The 18,344-nt window shown below is 40.4% G+C and overlaps 3 protein-coding genes across 4 annotated transcripts; all 3 read left to right on the forward strand.

The window, feature by feature from the left end:
* Window positions 1-310: 310 nt before the first annotated feature.
* LOC111644645 (snRNA-activating protein complex subunit 1-like) lies at window positions 311-1,645 on the forward strand. The gene has a single exon (XM_023393578.2). The coding sequence runs from the start codon at window positions 393-395 to the stop codon at window positions 1,476-1,478; it is 1,086 nt and encodes a 361-aa protein (XP_023249346.1). The 5' UTR covers window positions 311-392; the 3' UTR covers window positions 1,479-1,645.
* Window positions 1,646-2,681: 1,036 nt separating this feature from the next.
* arl9 (ADP-ribosylation factor-like 9) lies at window positions 2,682-6,558 on the forward strand. 2 transcript variants are annotated; one of them, XM_023393577.2, is made up of 4 exons: window positions 2,682-3,063; window positions 3,772-3,949; window positions 4,060-4,235; window positions 4,917-6,558. In XM_023393577.2, the coding sequence occupies exons 1-4, from the start codon at window positions 2,812-2,814 to the stop codon at window positions 5,091-5,093; spliced, it is 783 nt and encodes a 260-aa protein (XP_023249345.1). In that variant the 5' UTR covers window positions 2,682-2,811; the 3' UTR covers window positions 5,094-6,558. The 2 variants fall into 2 exon arrangements, with proteins under 2 accessions (XP_023249345.1, XP_023249344.1); XM_023393576.2 differs by having other exon boundaries at window positions 2,684-3,063; window positions 3,769-3,949.
* Window positions 6,559-8,258: 1,700 nt separating this feature from the next.
* Window positions 8,259-16,419, forward strand: spmap2l (sperm microtubule associated protein 2 like). Its single transcript, XM_023393625.2, has 5 exons — window positions 8,259-8,338; window positions 10,094-10,216; window positions 12,933-13,074; window positions 13,581-13,715; window positions 14,310-16,419. Exons 1-5 carry the CDS (start codon window positions 8,259-8,261, stop codon window positions 14,439-14,441), a joined length of 612 nt encoding a protein of 203 aa, XP_023249393.1. The 3' UTR covers window positions 14,442-16,419.
* Window positions 16,420-18,344: the final 1,925 nt, after the last annotated feature.

Consider the following 18,344-nt stretch of genomic DNA (forward strand, 5'->3'; position numbering starts at 1 on the left):
TTCAGTTTTCTGCAGCAGGTGAAACAGTCTTCATTATTTTTCTGACAAATTAATCTGCTTTCATTAAATGGTTTAACGTTTACATAAATCATTTTAAAGCAATTTAACTCCAATGCCAGACAGTTTTTATGGAGTCATTTTGACTGAGGGTGAATCCCTGTTTTCCATTTACAGGATATTATTAATCATGTGCACTAATTTTTTTTTTTCTAACTTGACCCTGTGGGGACCTGTAGTAGCATGTAGGTGAAAAAAAAATCATTGGCAGCTGCATTGATGAGTTAATTGCCATAATTAACCCCACCGAGCCTCACCTGCCTTGATTCAGACTCCTGACAAGCAGTTTTGTCGGCTTTTGTCTCAGAACTCTGAAGTTGTGTTTTGTGGACAGGATGCCTCGTCAGCCGCCCATTTACTCGGATTTCTACTACCATCCTCTGACAGAAGATGTGGAGGAACTGCTGGCTCGTTTCCAGCAGACTGAATCAGTGAGATACGCTGTGTTTTCTGCTATTTGGAGGGAGATGGGCTTCTCAGATGTCTTTCTAGGGATTCCACATGTGGGTGAGATGAAGAGATTCTGCAGGATAACAATAGCCACGGCCATGAAGTACTTCCTGCCGCCATACAGCTACCAAATTAGAGTAGGAGGCTTGTATTTGATGTTTGGTTTTTACAACACACAACTTGCCATTTCACCTGTGAAGATTAGACTCGCTCTGAAGGACTGGAATCAAGTTCAGAAGTTTATAAAAGATTCTGTGCAAGCCGGGCATCACGATGTGCTTTATATCTATCATAAGCTTGTTGCAACCAAAGCCATGGACTACACCGCCATGCCACATTTCCTCACCTTCCAAAAGCAGAGGAAACCCAAGAAGGAATCTGTCTGCGCAGAGTTTCTAGGGAGGACTACAGCTGTGCAGGATTTCATCTCTTCAAACATCATGGAGGAAGTGACCAATATGCAGAGCCAGTACGAGAAGCTGAAGGAGGCCACGGGTGAGGTCAGCTGCAAGGTCACCATGACCCACCGAGACTTTGTCTCCCGCATAAGAGGCTGCATGTCGGAGTTCATTACGTGGCAGCAGAGGGCTTTCTCACAAGGTAATAAAGACAAGAACGCTGGAGATGATGAGGAGAAGCCGGCTGAAGATCAGCACAGCAGCAGCACCAGGGCCAAGCTTCTGTCCTCCATCAAGGACAAGAGCTACAGCAACTTCCAAGAGGCGTCCAAGTCCCGGAGGCACCGCAAGGCTGAGACGGTGGACGCGACCAGCTCGGGAGCAGAGCTGGTCCAGGAGACTGTGACTGTTCGGAAAAAGAAGAGGCCTCCATCACTGAGAGCCCGGACCTGGAAGAGCCTCAGGGTGACGGAGGAGGAGAGCAAGCTCCAGGCCTGGCTCCTGAGTGTTCCTGAGAAGCAGGAGAGGGTCCCTGTGAAGAGGAACAACCAGGTAGCACCTTTCAGACCATGATGGGAAGGGAGGAGGACTTTCAGGTTCAACATAGTTCACTTCATTTGGGAAAAGACATTTTAATTTGATGAACAGTTAGATTTGAGCTGAACTCTACTCATTATGTCTCTGTTTAGTAAAGTCAAGTTAATTAATACAATTTAACTGGAACCCTTTCATTTGTAAATAAATGTACTGATCTGCTCATAAACTGTCTCTCATTCTTATTTACCACTGATTACTCACAATTTCAAAACAAAAGATGGATCTGTTGTCTGCACTGAAAAGAGCAGCTCCACTGCTTGTGGTAAACTTACATGTTATTCTTTTCTTTGGATTACACAGACACAGATCTAAATTAAAGAATCCAATAAAGCGAAACTGATAACTGGAGAATCACAAAAAAAATGTAGCTTTGCATGCAAGTAGAGCTGCAAAAACAATCATTTTATTTATTGGTTATTCACAAAGGTGACATCCTCAAATTACTTTTTTTTGTTTGTTTGTTTTTGTTTTGTTTTTTTAGTCCAAATATTCACCAATAACCAATTTACAGAGATATAAACAAAGAAAAGTAGTTAATACTCTTTTCTTGTTTTGCCATTTTCTTTAAACAAGTCCCCAAATGTATGTTGATATAACACATTTTATACAAAAAAAAGATGCAACACATTGTACATCACAAATGATGAAATTTCACATAAGACATGCAAGATATAGGACATTAAAAACAAAGCAATAAAAAAAAAAGGAAATTTTTAGTATGGGATTGTTAGAATATAGTTAAGGGTTCAAATCTAAAGTTTGATTTGAAAAGATGAGTTTTGACTTTTAAACGTTGTGAAATATAAACCAAACTACAATGTAAGTCAGTGTGGAAATATAAAGGTTACACCAGTGAATGTTGTAATAGGAGGGTAACTTCGGCTTTTGTCAAGTGTAGAAAGAGATTAAAGAAGAAGACTGGGTTTGAAAGTTTTTCTTTTTGTCACTTCCTGAACTACGTTGTTATTGCGGCACCATGTTGCTTGTACGTTTTTACTTCAGTCTTTGACTTAAACTTGATATGAAAGATGAAATATTGTATCACAGAGAAAACCAGACTTCTGAGGTAATATGAGTATGTTAGGAATAATGGCGCCCCCTGGTGGCCAGACTGCAACACTGCATCAACAAAGAGCCGCACACTTCAGCCCGGAAATATCGTTTGAAGAAGTTCCTGAGCTTCCTGTATGTTAATCCACTTGTTGAAGAGAAGGGCAGAAAGAAGAGGTGGACTTAAAATTAAAGCTTCACCAAAAAACGCACATAATGCCCGTCTAACAGGAACAGGGAAACCCGGCAGTCGAGCACTATGTTCGGTTTAAGAGAAGCCGGTGTCCTCGGCGCCTCCGTCGTTGTAGCCGGGGGAGTCGCTTATCTTATCTGGAACTACGCGTACTCCTCCGGGGAGAAGAAGCCTGAACCTCGGCCTGGACAGGACGGTACAAGTCCCAGAGAGGGGGGAGAAGGAAAGAAGGAGGAGAGGAAAGAGGAAGCTACAACCGAACAAACTGTTGTGGCCGCTGCATCTGCGCCTGTTGTTGCTGCCACAGCCCCAAAAGAGGTAAAAACGCACCTTAACTGGACACTCCTGCAGGTGGAGAATGTGTGTTATTATCAAGCTATTTATTAAGACCACCAACCATGGACGGATGGTGACACAGCGGACCTCTGGGCCCCCACCCTTCCCACATAGGGAGCAAGACCCCCACACTGAAACACACTCCCTGTCTTGTTTCTGCTTATTCTTGATGTTTTCCATCTGTTTGTGGAGCTTGTGTGTCCTTTTACTTGTTTTGTTTTTATCCATGTGGCCACTGTGCACGTCTTTGTAGCCATTTTGTTTCAATCGCCATACTTTTTTTGTGTCTATTTTTATTTTTGCATCACTATTTAGTACTTTTAGTAATTTGTAGGTTTGTGTCTTTTTGCTTTTTGTCCGTGTTGTTCTGGGAAATGCAGGACATTACTGTTAATAAAAGTATTTCAATTCATAGCCAGATAACTATTATGGGGTCCAAAAGTCTGAGACCACTCCTCCATTCACTTTAATGTGATGTTTTAATGATTTCACATAACAGAAACAACCCCTATATTTGGTTATTAGACAATTGTGAACAAGCTTTGTATTGAGCAGTTAAAAAAAATACACTTCTTTCTTTCAAACCATACCCAACTCTTATCTGATGTGTGCTGTTTCTCTGTGTGTGTGTGTGTGTGTGTGTGTGTGTGTGTGTGCGTGTGCGTGTGTGTGTGTGTGTGTCTGCAGCAGTCCAGGCATGTGGAGTCAGGGGGGACACAGGTTCTGGTTCTGGGTCTGGATGGAGCCGGTAAAACCAGTTTGCTGCACTGCTTGGCCACAGGCAGCCTGGAGCAGGACATGGAGCCGACACAGGGCTTCAACGCCGTCTCCGTCAACAAAGAGGACCTGCACATCGAGTTCCTAGAAAGTGAGTCTTAGTCTCTTCTATTCAACCCCCGAGCCCGACCACAGTAAAGAAAACAGAGATGATGGTGAATGTGACGGTCGTCTGTCTGTTGTCTGTTTTCTGCCTGTCAGTTGGAGGTAAAGAGGAGCTGCGGCCATACTGGCAGAGATACATGTCCAAGGCTCTTCTGCTGGTGTTCGTGGTCGACTCCTCCGACCCACAGCTCTTCCCAGTCGCTAAGAAGCATCTTCATGAGCTGCTGTCCTCTGACCCCAGCCTGCCTCTAATGGTGCTGGCCAACAAACAGGTGAGCATGACAGAAACACACTCCAAACTGTTTGCAACAAAAGCCTGTGGGACCCTCGTCCTCAAATAACCTGGTTCAGTTTATAATTAGAGACTTTTAATGCAGCTGCAGTTTGTGTTCAGATGGGCTGCAACTATTATTATTATGGATTAGTGTGCCGATAATGTTCTCGATTAATCATCAATGATAGATTTATGATAAATGTTCATCAGTCTCCCAGGGTCTATTGTCCAAAACTTCCAGAACCCAAATATATTCAGTTTGATGTGAATTTTTGTGTAAAAAAAAAAAAAATTTTAAAAATACTGGTTGTCTTTCATCATGGGACAGCCCAAAATCTCTCAGTGTATATTTCCCTTAAGTATATGATTCCCTGTGCAGAGCTGTGCAGCAGATTGTTTTTTTTTGTGTGATTTGTTCTGCTAAAAAATGTTCTCCAAATCTGACAGTTGGAGGTTTTCAGTCCGAGGTCGACTGTGCAGGATCATGTGTAGTGTTGCAATCCTCTCAAATCAAAATAAAGTATTAAGTATGAAACATATTTATATCTGTTTGGTTCATTAGAAATTAATTTTGTCAGTGAGAAATATTTGATCATATTGCTGTTTGTTCTTAATTTGAACTGCAGTCAACACTGTTTGTATTTTTTGATGTCGCCTCATGTTTTCCTCATGTCTCCAGGATCTTCCGGACGCCTGCAGCATCACTGACCTCCACGAAGCTCTGTCCCTGTCCGAGGTCGGAGACCGCAGGTTGTTCCTTATCGGTACCTACGTGAAGAAGGGAGAGGCGGAGCTGAGCTCAGGTGTTCAGGACGCCCGGGACCTGGTCATGGAGATGGTTTGTGAGGGCAAATAAAAACCCTCACTCTGGTCACGGTCCATCGGTGGTTGTCACTTCATCCTGTGCTTTTGATAAAATTGAATAGTTTCTTCGCACTTTACTGTTTTCACTAAAGCAGATTGGCTGAAACTCTTTTATTTATTTGTGAGAAAATTAAAACTTGGTGTTTTGGTATGTTACAGTTGGGATTACAGAACATGCTTTTTTGTTTCACCGTTACCAAATGACCACATCTGAATGACAAAATTACTCTTTTTTTCTTATTATTTATTTAAGCGTTTTCACATGTTACACTCACCGAAAGGCAGGTGATGGTAGAGCCGTAAATGCTACACTTTCCAACATTGTTACTGAGTGCTGTTAATTAATGCGCTGTAGGTGATGACACATTAGCGATTAAAACCAGTTCAGGTGCTGGCTTCAGGTTTAATGCGGACAGTCAGATGGCACTGAGTCACAGTGGATTTACTCCAGGCCATCTGTGGTTGCAGCTTTATCACCAACAATGATCTAACAGTTTGTTAGCGTCATAGCTTTTTCTTTTTTTTTTTTTTTTTTGTCGTGACAGCACCATTGTAACAAAACCGTTATTTTTCTAATTTGGACTTTATCATATTGTTATTCATGTGTCATAATCCACAGAATATTTAATACCTCAGCATCAAGACTTAAAGCTGCGCTGGGCGAGATCAAACCCAACTGACTGCTACAGTATTTTACTATTTGTCCACATTTAAGCTGTGCAGTCACCGAAACACAGAGCGGAGGAGGACTCTGCTGTACGCAGGTCAGTGATGGCGTGTGACATGATTTTTCAAACAGTGACTCCTTTCTGCCATTTGGGGCCGCCACCATGCAAACTTGCCGAGTGCAGCTTGTCTAAATAAAACAGCTGTTTATTGAAGCAGGTGGAGCTGAAGCTGAGGGCAGCTTGCTCCAATAATCAGTCGTTTTATTACAATTTTATCAATGTTGTTACCAAACCTTAACACTACATGACGTCTTTTCTCACTGGAGTGTTAGTGTTGGATTACAGCTTCAAAAACAGTCAATTTTATGATAGAAGTTCATTGATGCGTGTTTTTGTTTTAATCTTAAAAAAGGAATTGACTTTATTTTGAGGAGGAAAGGAGAATATGAAGCACATATGTTTTTTTAATTACTATCATTTGAATAAGCTTAATGTGTTTTTGCTGCTCAGAGAGACGTTACCCCACAGATTTTTACTCATTATTTTTTATCTTATTTCTGTTTTATTTGAGGAAATTCACTGAACTTCATTGTCAAATTGTGCAAAACCTTCATATGTAACATTTTTGAGGAATGTAAATGTTTCAAAACACACCCTTTTTTTTAATTTCATAGCTTTTTCCAGTACCAAATCACATCCAATTTAAAGTATTGTGTGAAAAGATGCCTCCCACTTTGATATTGTCTTATAAAGTGTTTTTTCACATTTAAATAAAATGTTTCCAGTAAACTGCTGTGGTGTTTTTATTGTAATTGAAGGTACTGAACACGTCCACATACAGGACACCTTGCAGTGTTATATTCATGGGGATAAACTAATAATAATAACAGCTTATCTGAGAATGCAGATTGACCTTTAAGGTGAGGAGAAACCCAAAAACCTCATCCTAACATAGCTCCTGGTGTTCACTCTGTCGTCACGCTGTCAGAGCACATTTATATCCAGAATCCGATAGAAACGCACACGGGCTCTCTCGCCGCTTGACCTCAATGTATCACTTTCCTCTTAACAGCCTGCACTGGAAATCTTGAGGCGGCGAGATGGACGGTTTAACCGTGCAGACTCCGGTTTCAAGGAGTCCTCGGATGTGTGGAGCCGGTTGCTAAGGGGCTCCTGGCTCCATAGCAACAGCAGGAGATTAGTGTGTGACACCATCAACAGGCAACAGGTCGACACATTCAGCCCAACAGCACTGCTGCGAGGTGAGATGGTGTCTGAAAAACAAGGTAAAGTTAACAAGTCGTACATGCACCAGAGTCTACAGGTATTTCTGGACTGATGTTTTCAGCCTCGTGTGTTTCTGTTGGTGGTTCTTGCAGGAGTCCGGCCCAGATTTGGTCCATCGGACAGGTGAAGTAACATCAGTTTTTTAATCAGTTTCTTACTTTTTCAGATGCATCAATGACTTGACTGAAGCTGATGATGGTTTTTAAGAGTGCCAGAGTCTGCTGCTTCTTTTTTTTTTTTTTGCTCATTTGTATTTCACATAGATATTTTTCATCTGACAAGAGCTGAAATCTCAGGTTTAAATGGATAAACAGCTGAAATAGTTAATTGACTAAAAACAATATAAGTAAATGGCTGATATATCTGATATAGCTTCTTCCGACAGATCATTGATCAGGGATATTGTGAATGCAAACCTGACACCAAAGAAGCCTAAATGTTGAAAATTGAATTGTATCAAACAAATATTGTAACAGTATCCACATTTATATAATCAATGCTCTTAAATAGCATCCAGTTTATAAATGTTCATAACAGGAAGTATCCGTGACAGGTGGTACTTGAACTGTCATATTCCCCATAGTTTTATTATAGTTTTTTATTTATTTCATATAGCATAGTTGCTTATTCACCTCTGATCTGCTCTCATCTTAATAAACATTAATCATTAATGTATTGCATTTGGCCATAACTGGGAAAGTGTCACTGTCCACTTATTATATTTCTGTTTTTCTATATGTCCACATACCTGCTTGAAGTTAAAGGAGAAGTCTGGTCTCTTTCAGGCAAAGCTGCAAATTGTAAAAACCATTGTAAAGAAAAATGAATGACTCGCAGATAAACTGTGACAGTTTCATCTTTCAGTTTGATTAGTGGTCAACGGTGAGGTTTAAAACTCAAAACCAACTGTTTAAACTTAAGAGCAGGATCAGGTTTTTCGACGTTTCAGCTCTGCCAGAAAGAGTAGTCAGAGTGATTGCATGCCCCCCCCCCCCCCCACCCGAGAGCTGTCAGGCTCAATTAACAGAAGGGAAAGACCTGATGCCAGTTACAGCCCCCCAGGCTTTTATTTTGATATTGCTTGTTGCTTCCTGACTCAGCCGTCACATTAAAAGCACATTGACATGCAGTGTAATTGCATCAGAAGCCCACGCAGGAAGTGCAGCTCCCAGAGAAATAATGATAATTTACATTAATTGACGATGACAGCGATCACCTGCTGGTTGTTCGCAGTGTGGAGAAGCTGTGAGGAGATACTGATCCGGGCTGATGAAGACAGTGTGTACAGATGGACTGACTAAATTTAGACTGTGATGAATGTGGTTGCAGGTTCTGTTATGTCTGCTGCTCCACGTCTAATCACATCAGTCTGCAGGCCAGAGGTCGCGTCCATCTCGTTCGTTTCTAATCGACTTATTTAGAAAAACATTTCACTAAAAGACCAAAAGAACAAGGAATCAAATATCATAATGTTATTGGTGGAATACCTCAATATCAATAGGGGTGACGGCTGGTGCCTTTATTCACTATAGGACTTATTTTCATTATCAGTTAATCTGCTTTTTTTTCTTCCTTTTTTTGATTGATCACATGGTCTACAGCACCCAAATGGAGAAAATGATGATTAAAAAGCTCAAGTGAATGGCTTCACAAAGTTTTCTTTGCCTGAGCAGCAGTTGAAACCCCAAAGATTCTCAATTGTCTTTGGTATAAAAAAAAAAATCCTCCCAATTAAGAAGCTGGAAATGGTTTCACTTGATTGACAATTAATCAATTATTTAAATATTTGCAGATTAATTTTCTGTGTTAGGCTAATTGACGGAAAATACTAAACAATTTGGGAATTGATAAGCCATTAAAGTCATTCATTAATCAAAGATGAGAAAAGATGCAAAAAGATTATTTTCTGTTTTTCTCTTGTTAAATTGAATCTCTGGGTTTCCACGGTTGTTTGGACAAAACAAGACCTTTAAAGAGGTCACCATTGTCTTTGTGAACTAAATTAGTGATTAATTAGTTAAAAGAATAATAGAGATGCATGCAAATAATGATTATTTTCCAGTAAGTAAGAAGTTAGTTTCACTCAGCATAAACAGTCAGTTAAACTCAGAAAAGGGCGTTTATGATATAAAAAGATGTTAAAAAAGCTCAAATCTAGAACATGTCTCATGTGAATTGGCATCAATATTATATTGTGACATCACTCCGCTCTAAACTGAAATCAGAACTTTCCACTAAATTCTTGGTCAATTCTTTGTGTTAGTCCGTCTCTAAATAATTTTTTAACTTCCTTACTGAAGACGTCAGAGGAAATATCTTTCAAACAGCTCACAAAGTTTTTTTTTTTGTTTTTATTTTTTTAAATGTCACTAACTTCCTAAAACAGCCACTGTAGTTTTTAGCAAACTTTCCCTTAAACAAGAGGAAGCAGTGCATTTATTGGGGACTATTTTCAGCGGCGGATTAATCCACATTTGCTGTAGTGGTGAGTATTTCTGGCAGCAGCGACGTGCGTGTGGGACTGAGTCAAAATAAACTACAGTGTGTGTGTTCATGTTGATGGAGGAACATGTCAACAGTGCAACAGTGTGAGTCACTGGACCTCTGTGGCTCAGAGGAGTAAGACATATCAGGCTTTAGATACACACAGTACCTGTTCATAGGATCAATTCAGCTTTTAATGAGTTTTTATGGACAAAACCAAACTCATCATTCTACACTTTGTACGAGGATTTTGCAGAGATGACTCATCACTACTTACATTTTTGCTTTAAGGACAAAAAACTGAATCAGAATGAGTTTGTCAGCAGGAAACAACCCACAATCTCAATTAAGTGTTTAACAAAATTTTAATGTTTTCGCTGGTGCAGAGGATGTTCCACTCATACCTCCGTCATCAGCTGAGCTCTGACACTTATCCATTGTTCTGTACCCCACTCCTCCTCCTCCTCCCTTCTGACTGGAGACATTGTTTTGTCCCAGACTCACAACAGAACACACCATAATGGACATGGTAATAGCTTCCATTTTCCTGCAGGAAGCAGGAGGAGGCGAGCTTCTTCAGGAAGACCCAGCGTCCTTCCTCCAAGACGTCCCAGTATGAGGACATTGTCCGCCTGTCGACACCCAAAACCAGGAGCCGCAGCTCCCAGGAAGCAGGGTAAACGCCCCGTTAGTCATCAGCACTCAACCAGTGAAGTTCAGTTAAACTGAGACAAACCAACCGAACCAAAGTCAAACGAGTGTGTTACTGAAGAACTGACTTGGTGATTTTCAGGCTATAAGATGTAGAAACTGACATATAAATTTAAACTGAGCTAAATCTGGTTGAGAAGTGAAAAATTTTAGACATTCAAAATAGCATATACGCAGTGATAAAGTCATTGAAATTTTCATAAATCAACAGTTACATGCAACTTAAACATCTAAACAAACTTCCACTTTTTAACCAAATTTCATTTAGTTTTAACCTGGATGTCTATCCATGTGTTGCAAATCACTGAAACGATGCTTTCTAGGAAGATTTTTTACATTACATGCACCGTCTGGCACCATATGGTAGATCTGTTGGTCATAAACAACAAAGTAGAAACTTCACCTGGTGACGATGCTGGATGAAAAGTCAGGAGATCACTGAGATAATAACTAATAATCATTGTCATAACTACAAATGATTCAGTGTCTGTAACTCACGAGTGTCAGTACAGTCACAGTGACATTTCACCAGCTAATGTAACTAAAACCAAACTAACACGTCGTCTGACTTAAATTCATCATAGATGATTCATAATATTTGCCCACCAGAGGTCTCCGACAGATTTATTTTTACAATGTAAAATATCCCGCACGCTACCTACACTCAGTTTGTTAGCAACACCAAGCTAAAGCTAAAGTGGTCTAGTACAACAGCTCTAATAAATCCTCCTTCAGTCAGTTCAACTTGTACAATCATTTTGGTGGATGTAGTGTGTGCTGCTGTTGAGTGTGTCTGTCAGTGGGTGTTCAGCCCACCCTCATTGATTTGAATGGGATAGAAGTGAATGGGATATAGTAGAGACACGTGTCAACAACAACACAAACTACAGCCACCCAAAACAGTCACACAGTTGATTCAACACACTTAACTGACAACTAAGTGTATATTTGTAACCATCCTCTAATTACTTCATCAAAATGTTTATGTTATGGGTTTAAGTTTTAAAAAAAAACAGTTGTCACTGATATTGTATTCTTAGATCTTAAATATCAATATTGGTATCAGCCTAAATTGGTGCTTAAACATTAAGATTAAAAGATTATTGTAAATTGAACATCTTTGGGGTTTGAAGTAAGTTGTGACCTGAAATAAGCTTTTTTTTCCAAAGTGTTTGATATTTTATTGACTAAACAACAGTCGTTTAGTCGCAGCCTTAAATGTAACTTTGCCAACTAGAAACCAGAGTTTTTCTGCAGAAGCTGAATCAATTAAATTTGTTATTACTGTATTTTGATTATTATCTTTTCTCCACTGACAGCAACAGTTTAGAAAACATATTTACCTCATCAAACTGCTGCTTTAATGTGAAGAAATGTGTATAATAAGTGGAGCAGCTCCACGACAAACTCTTGGAGGAAACTGTTTTAGAGATTATTTCCACATCCAGCTCTGCAGTAGACCTCCATGTCACCAGTTTTTGGCAGATTTGTGACTCCAAACTCCAAAAGCTTTTCATTCTCCCCTCAGGGAGCCCACATACGAACCAAAGTCTAGGATTTAATCGCTGCAGAATAAAACATATCATAAAGTAAAACACGAGAAGGCCAAGCAGAGGCTCCTGTCCAACACTAACGTCCCCGCTCTATGAGGAAGCCAACGTTTGGACATCTGTTATTTCAGTGTCAGACTGTGGGAGAGTGAGGAGCCGAGACAATAGAGCTTATTGTCCAGAGTTCAGGACCCCTGGGACGCTCGCAGACAGCCGCGGAAGTCTTTTTATAAATCCTGAACGCAGCAGCCGCAGAAACATGGTGCTGTTGGGCACGGACGGAGATTCATCCAGGGTTTATATTCTGAGCTCAATACACAAAATTAATGTTTGCTTTTATAATTTTAATAGTTGACATTACATTAACCGCACAAAAAATAATAATCACCAGCAGTCGAAACGTAAACCTCACATGTCGTTGCTCCAAAGAAACAGAAAACAGGCAAATCAGGCAAAGCACAAGGCAGAACCACGAGGCAGATAAAAATCTAAAACTTTCCCTTCTAAAATTAAACACATTATAAATCTACCTTTTGAGAATAAAAGCACCTAACTCGACAAAAGCATTACTGTAGTGAAAGTTAGTGTAACTGCTCTTTGGGTCTCTTATCTGTTTTTGAGATGGAAGAATATGTGTATTTTCAAATACTAAAGTGCAAGCCATTCTGTAACTTTGTGATGTCACAACAAAGCAGTCACTACTCTCAGCCACGCCCCAAGCCCCGCCCACCTGGACCCACCATCCAACCTTGCAGGATTTGGTTTCTCTGAGTGTTGACTTGAAATCTGCTACATTTTTACTGGATCACTCAGAAAACATTCAGCCAAGGTTCACTTACTTACTCCAGGCTTTCAACTGTATCCAGTGGACTTCTTATTCAGGCCTTTTGTAGAACGGTAGTTTGGTTGAAAGCTCCAGGAACGGCCAAGTAAGTGGACCTTAACTTTAGAATATCTAACACAGATGTGTTTCATAAATTTACTTTAATAACACATTTAAACCTAGAAACTGTATGTATTGTACTGTATATAATATGTACTGTTATAAGATATAAAATAAAGATAAAGAAGAATAAAGTCTTCAGTTGTTGCCATGCAGCATGTTTGAAGGTGTCTCTGTCGGTCCCGCAGGCCTCCTCACACACCCCACTGTGAGAATAACTGTCCGATCTGGCACATCGATCCCAGAGTGAAAACTGCTGCGATCACACCTCGACTGCTGCAGCTCTCACGGCCCAAACTGATCCATCTAGACTTCCAGAGCAACAGAGAGGTGAGATCCTGAAGCACTGGAAAAACCCACAGACAGATAATTGGTAACATCGGCTGACAAGTTGCATCAGCGTCGTTGCACTGACTGACCGTGGTGGTGGTTGTATAAGGAGAGGGCAAAGTGACGATATAGGTTGAGACATTAGAAATGTTGGCCATCAGAGAGTTTACTATGCCGAGGTACCTCTTCCTTTCATGTCTCTGATTATATCAGACCACTGCAAGCTATTTTGTGAAAGATTTAATGTAATTAAGCACCTTTATTATTAGGTATTAATATACATGTTTCACTGAAAATAGACACGTGTGGACAGATTTTATCACTTTCACACACCTCATCATTTCGAATGGGCCTGTTGTTGGAACACTTCTTATAAGAAATAAATTGAGACCCTCCTCAGTTACTGCTGGGATTCTTCATTTTTCTAATAACTGATGGTTGAAAGCCTCCAGAGACCATTTAACTTTCTACTAAATCTGACATTCTTTCGTCTGTTTGCTCCGCAGAGCGCTGCCTCCATCGTGTCCTTGGCATCCAGAAGAACCCGACTCTCTCAGCGACTGGTCCGGCTGTCACTGCCCAGACTGAAGCACAGCAACATCTGCTGCGAACTTGGACGTCCGGAGGAATCGATCTGGACTGTAAGGGCGCTCACTGACACAGATCTTCCCTTCAGAAGCATCTGTGTTCATTTTGACCTCACATGAACGCCAATTAAAAACCATTAGAAGACTCTTAATACACTAATATCAAGCTCTTACGTTGAGCAGAACATTCCTTTAAAACTGTCAACAAAACACAGCAACAAACACAAGAGCAGAAACAGTTTTAAACAGTTATAGCCGGCCTGAAAGCTCAACATCACAAAATACATTTTAAAAGATATTTTTCCAACAGTTTGAACCAAATTTCTGTCATCAATTGTGGAGATTACCATGATTTATAATACATTAAATTAATTGTGGAACTTTCGAATCATTATTATCAGCCAAATGATGCATTCTCTGCTTGCACGCAGTTTCCAGATTTTTATTGGCCCTCCATTGTTTTGCAGTCTGGTTCTGATTAACGGCTTTTAAGACATGAGTTTTGGTTCATTACTTTCTGAGTTTTCTCTGGCATTTTCCCCTTAAACTCCCTTTAACATTCGTTGAAGTCACTGGCATTATAATTTACATTATGTACCATACATCTGTCGAAAACCCTCTCGTATCAGTCGTTATCTCTACAAACAGGTTTCAGGGGCGGCGAAGAGAGCCACTGCAAGCACCCGAGTTGAGATGCTGGCAACACCGAAGCAGCTTCACGTGGACTACGTCCCTCCACGAGAACCAGAGTGGAGCCGGAGAAACGCCGTGTCCACCTGAGCTTCAGAACCACAACCGAGTCACTGCTGGTCTAGTCTTCGGCCTCTGTGAAACTTTGGGAATGATTCGTCATGGAAAAGTAAAAATTAGAATTAAGATTTAAGCTTTAAAGGTCCCATAGTTTATACTTTTCCAGTGTTTTATTTTGAAGTGTTGATCCATAAGAAGGTATATTTGTCATTTTAAGAACCAAAAACCATCTCAGTTACATCTCCTCTCTCAGGCTTCTCTCTGGAGCTATAGTAACAACAGGTTGGTGAGCCAATCAGAAGAGAGGAGGCTCTGAGCCTCTATTTTTAGCTAATAATCGCAATAAAGCTAATAGTTTGTTGAGTTGTTTTTTATATAATTTGCAGTAATTCAAGAAAATGTGATAAAACCACAAAAACAAAAGAAGCCTGACACCAAACTGCTTTAACTGCAACCTCCAAACAAATGGAAGAAAAATCAAGATAAGCAGAGACACCAGATTTTTGTAACAGGATCTACATGACAACTTGAATTTTAAAAAAGAAGAAAGTCATGACTTATTAAAAAAATATTTGAAAATAATAAAATCACTCCTGTGTTTAAATTCCTAACTCTGTTTGAGAGATGTGGAAGAGAAATGTGTCTGAGAACAATCCAAACTGGTTCGTCTGTTTCTCCGTTGATATCATCACCATGTGCATGAAACCTTAAAGAAGTTATTGTTGGATTGTGATATTATGACTTATGAAAGATTTCTGGTTTAAATCTCTGATCTTTTGGCAAAATCGAAAGCAGAGAGAGTGAGTGATGGTTAGGAATAAAAAACGTCTCTGCCTCTCTCTCTGTCTGAGACCTGAAGCCCGTGTCTGAGCCTCGGCGTGATATACTGATCCGCATGGTTTTTCCTTTGCACTCAAGCTGGATTTAGTGTTTATATCACAACCATGTGCGCATGAATCCTTGTCAGTGCACTGATTTCTCTTCAGTTTGTATTTTAGATGAAGCCATTCTCCTTTCTGAGGTCATGACTTGTTGAATATACCACAAATCTGCCCACAGTTGCCTGCGCTTCAATTTGGAAATCCACTGTAATCCCACTGACACCTCCCTTACATAAAACATGGCCACAGTTGATGTGAGGCCCGTACAGTAATTCAGAGTGGAGCTCTGCAGCAGGCAGCGGCAGCCAGCGTGGGCTGTAGATCAGTGCAGGCCTGTGGCCCCGGCTCGAGGCCGAGGCCGGACAGACATCAAAGGAGATTGAACCCGTGTCCCGCTGGGAGTCTAATCTGGGATTAGCCTTCTGCGATCGTGACCTGGGACCGCAACGTAATGAAGAGGAGGTGGAGGGGGGATATGGAGACAGACAAAATAGAGTTTTAACAGAGCACTTTCTCAGAGGAGGACATTTTATTGAGTTCAACCTAAGCTTTAAATTCACAGTCCGTGTTTCTTTGAGGCCAAACAAATGTGTTTAAAACATTTCCTTTCTCATAAAACATTTGTAAAGACATTCTTCTGCGTATCTTGAAAACCTGCACTGTTTACATCCAGTTTCACATCAGCTCAGGCTTTTTTCTTCTTCTCAGATGTTGCTCAACATGTTGTTAATTACTGTCTCCGACTGTTGATCAGTGGTAATAGTGTAAAACTATCAATAGGAATGTGTATCTTGACAGCTGCTTGCTTATGCACCATACACACACACACACACACACACACACACACACACACACACACACACACACAATAAAAGCTGGTTCCTATAGTAAAAACGTTGCTCCAGTTTATGGCCTTGGCGTCGCTGCTGCTGTTGTGCTGAAATGATTTGTTCATTAGCAAATGAATCAACAACATTTTAATATTTTAAGTCAATTATCAAGAAAAAAAGTGAAATATTCTGTAGCTCCAGCTCCTCACATGCTCAGAGTTGCTGCTTCTGTGTGTTTTATGTGAATGTAAATTGAACGTCTCTTGGTTTGAACCAAATAAACAGCTTTAACATGTCGTCTTGGGCTCTGGCAAATTTGACACTGAGAGGTGATCAACTGAAAATATAATGGATACACTGATCAAGAATATAATTACGTGCAGCCCCGGCAAGTGTTTCTTGCAGGACTGTTTTATAGCATTTTCCGGAAGTTGCTTTTACTGTGTTCACACCCCTGTATATAAAAGATTGTTAATAGATAAGTTACAGTACGGAGCATCATGACAATGTCTGTTTGTACGTTCAGTGCTTATCTTAAGTTCAGTGTGACTGTGTGTTGTGTGTTTTTTTTCCCTCATTGTCACATTGTTCACACAGCCTCGCGCAGGATGTTGTGTGCAGTCAGCCCACACCTTCTGCTAAACACAGGAAGTCATGTAGTTAAAGCAAGACATTCTCATGTCATCGTCCTGCGCTGGCAGACAGTCAGCGCTCTGCCAGTCTTCACTTAGGGTATTTAGTTCAATGTAAAGGTTTATATGTAGTTGTTTTTAATTTCATAACTTCCTGTTTTACACCTAATTTACAGTATATAACTAATATTTGACAGTGCAGTGATTAAGAACCTGAAACCTGCTCTTATAAAGTGACTGCAGTCGAGAAAGAGAACCCAGTTATGATCCATCTCTTAGTTAAATTAGTAAAGTTATCTCTGGTTTCAGTTTTTCATTTGCATGGTGCAACTCTACAAACAACCGTGTCAGGGTGGAGTCACAGGAACTCTCTCCAAACAAAAACCTCTTTGGTAAATATTCCCTGAGCAGTGAGACACTGGCTGCAGCATCACTCTGAAAACCTCTGCAAACAGCCCGGAGTTTATTGAAAGGTGTTTTAACGGGTTTCATTCATCATACAGAGGAGTTTGGGCCTTTACTTTAAGTGAAAAGGAAATGAAAACTTTAAATCAGATAAGTGCAGGTTAGATACTTGATGGTTGCTAAAACAGTTGAGATTGATGCTCATAAAGATCCCTTATCAATGATCACTTCTCAAATGTGTCCAAAACACACATGGGTTTTCATCAGCACTGCCATCCCCTGTGTTGATCAGCAAAAAGAGTGAGCGAAAGGGTGCGCAGGGTTTAAATAGGAAGTGAACAGGTGAACTCAATCAAGTAAATGAGGAGTGAACAAAGGGTGAATAGAGCCAATCAGTGCTGAGGAAGGAGAAGAAAGGAGAAAAGTGGTGTCAAAAGAAAAGAAAATAGGAATCTTTACTACAACTTGTCTTGTCCACCCAATCAATCAATCGATAAATTATCAAAATTACCAAGCATTAATGTTTTAGTCGATCAACTTATCACCTCAGCTCTGACATGCACATACTGCTGAAATTTTAGGAACAAGCTATAGAGCTCAAAACTGAAAATCAGCATTAAAGAATCGTTTCAAAAATGGTAAAAAAATATATATTATAAAGACAAACATAAACAGTCACAGGTGCAGAAACTGAAACCCCAGCGGAAGATTTCTGCCCTGCTGGTTATAAAGGCAGTGAGGAAACGATCAGGTCGGTGTCACATCAAGTGGAACAAAAAGTCAGGTTGCAGAGAATGACGCAGGCTGCAGCCTGGCAGCATCTAAATGACAGATTCCTCGCAGCTCTGCACAGTTTTCTTAGCAACAGACAAAACCAGAGTCCATTCAAATTCTGCACACACGCTCATCAGCTCTTATGGCGAAGCATCAGACGCTCAGATCATCCGTTCACTGCAGTGACTCGGAGACGGGCAGAAACAGCCAGAGAGAGCCGAGGCACAGTTTGTCATACGTGACCAGTGCACTGTGACACCACCAGGACACTGTGACCTCTGACCCTTTACTGGATCACTTTTAAATGCTTTTATTCCACCCTTACCTCCACTGTAAAGTCACTTTGGTTAAGTTACCAGCTGAAACATAAAATATTAATCTTTCTGGCCTTTCCACAAACTAAATCAATGT

The sequence above is a fragment of the Seriola lalandi genome, unplaced genomic scaffold (genome assembly GCF_002814215.2).
Source record: "Seriola lalandi dorsalis isolate HSWRI2012SDOR001 ecotype SW California unplaced genomic scaffold, Sedor1 jcf7180002054940, whole genome shotgun sequence".
NCBI lineage: Eukaryota > Metazoa > Chordata > Actinopteri > Carangiformes > Carangidae > Seriola > Seriola lalandi.

What these genes read in the sequence shown, in the direction of transcription:
- LOC111644645 (XM_023393578.2), top strand. Translation starts at nt 393, where the DNA reads ATGCCTCGTCAGCCGCCCATTTACTCGGATTTCTACTACCATCCTCTG.
- spmap2l (XM_023393625.2), top strand. Translation starts at nt 8,259, where the DNA reads ATGACAGCGATCACCTGCTGGTTGTTCGCAGTGTGGAGAAGCTGTGAG. An exon ending in CGGGCTGATGAAGACAGTGT is followed by an intron (nt 8,339 to 10,093) that starts GTACAGATGGAC and finishes ATTTTCCTGCAG; the next exon opens with GAAGCAGGAGGAGGCGAGCT. An exon ending in ACTTCCAGAGCAACAGAGAG is followed by an intron (nt 13,075 to 13,580) that starts GTGAGATCCTGA and finishes TTTGCTCCGCAG; the next exon opens with AGCGCTGCCTCCATCGTGTC.
- arl9 (XM_023393576.2), top strand. Translation starts at nt 2,812, where the DNA reads ATGTTCGGTTTAAGAGAAGCCGGTGTCCTCGGCGCCTCCGTCGTTGTA. An exon ending in GCACATCGAGTTCCTAGAAA is followed by an intron (nt 3,950 to 4,059) that starts GTGAGTCTTAGT and finishes TCTGCCTGTCAG; the next exon opens with TTGGAGGTAAAGAGGAGCTG. An exon ending in TGGTGCTGGCCAACAAACAG is followed by an intron (nt 4,236 to 4,916) that starts GTGAGCATGACA and finishes TCATGTCTCCAG; the next exon opens with GATCTTCCGGACGCCTGCAG.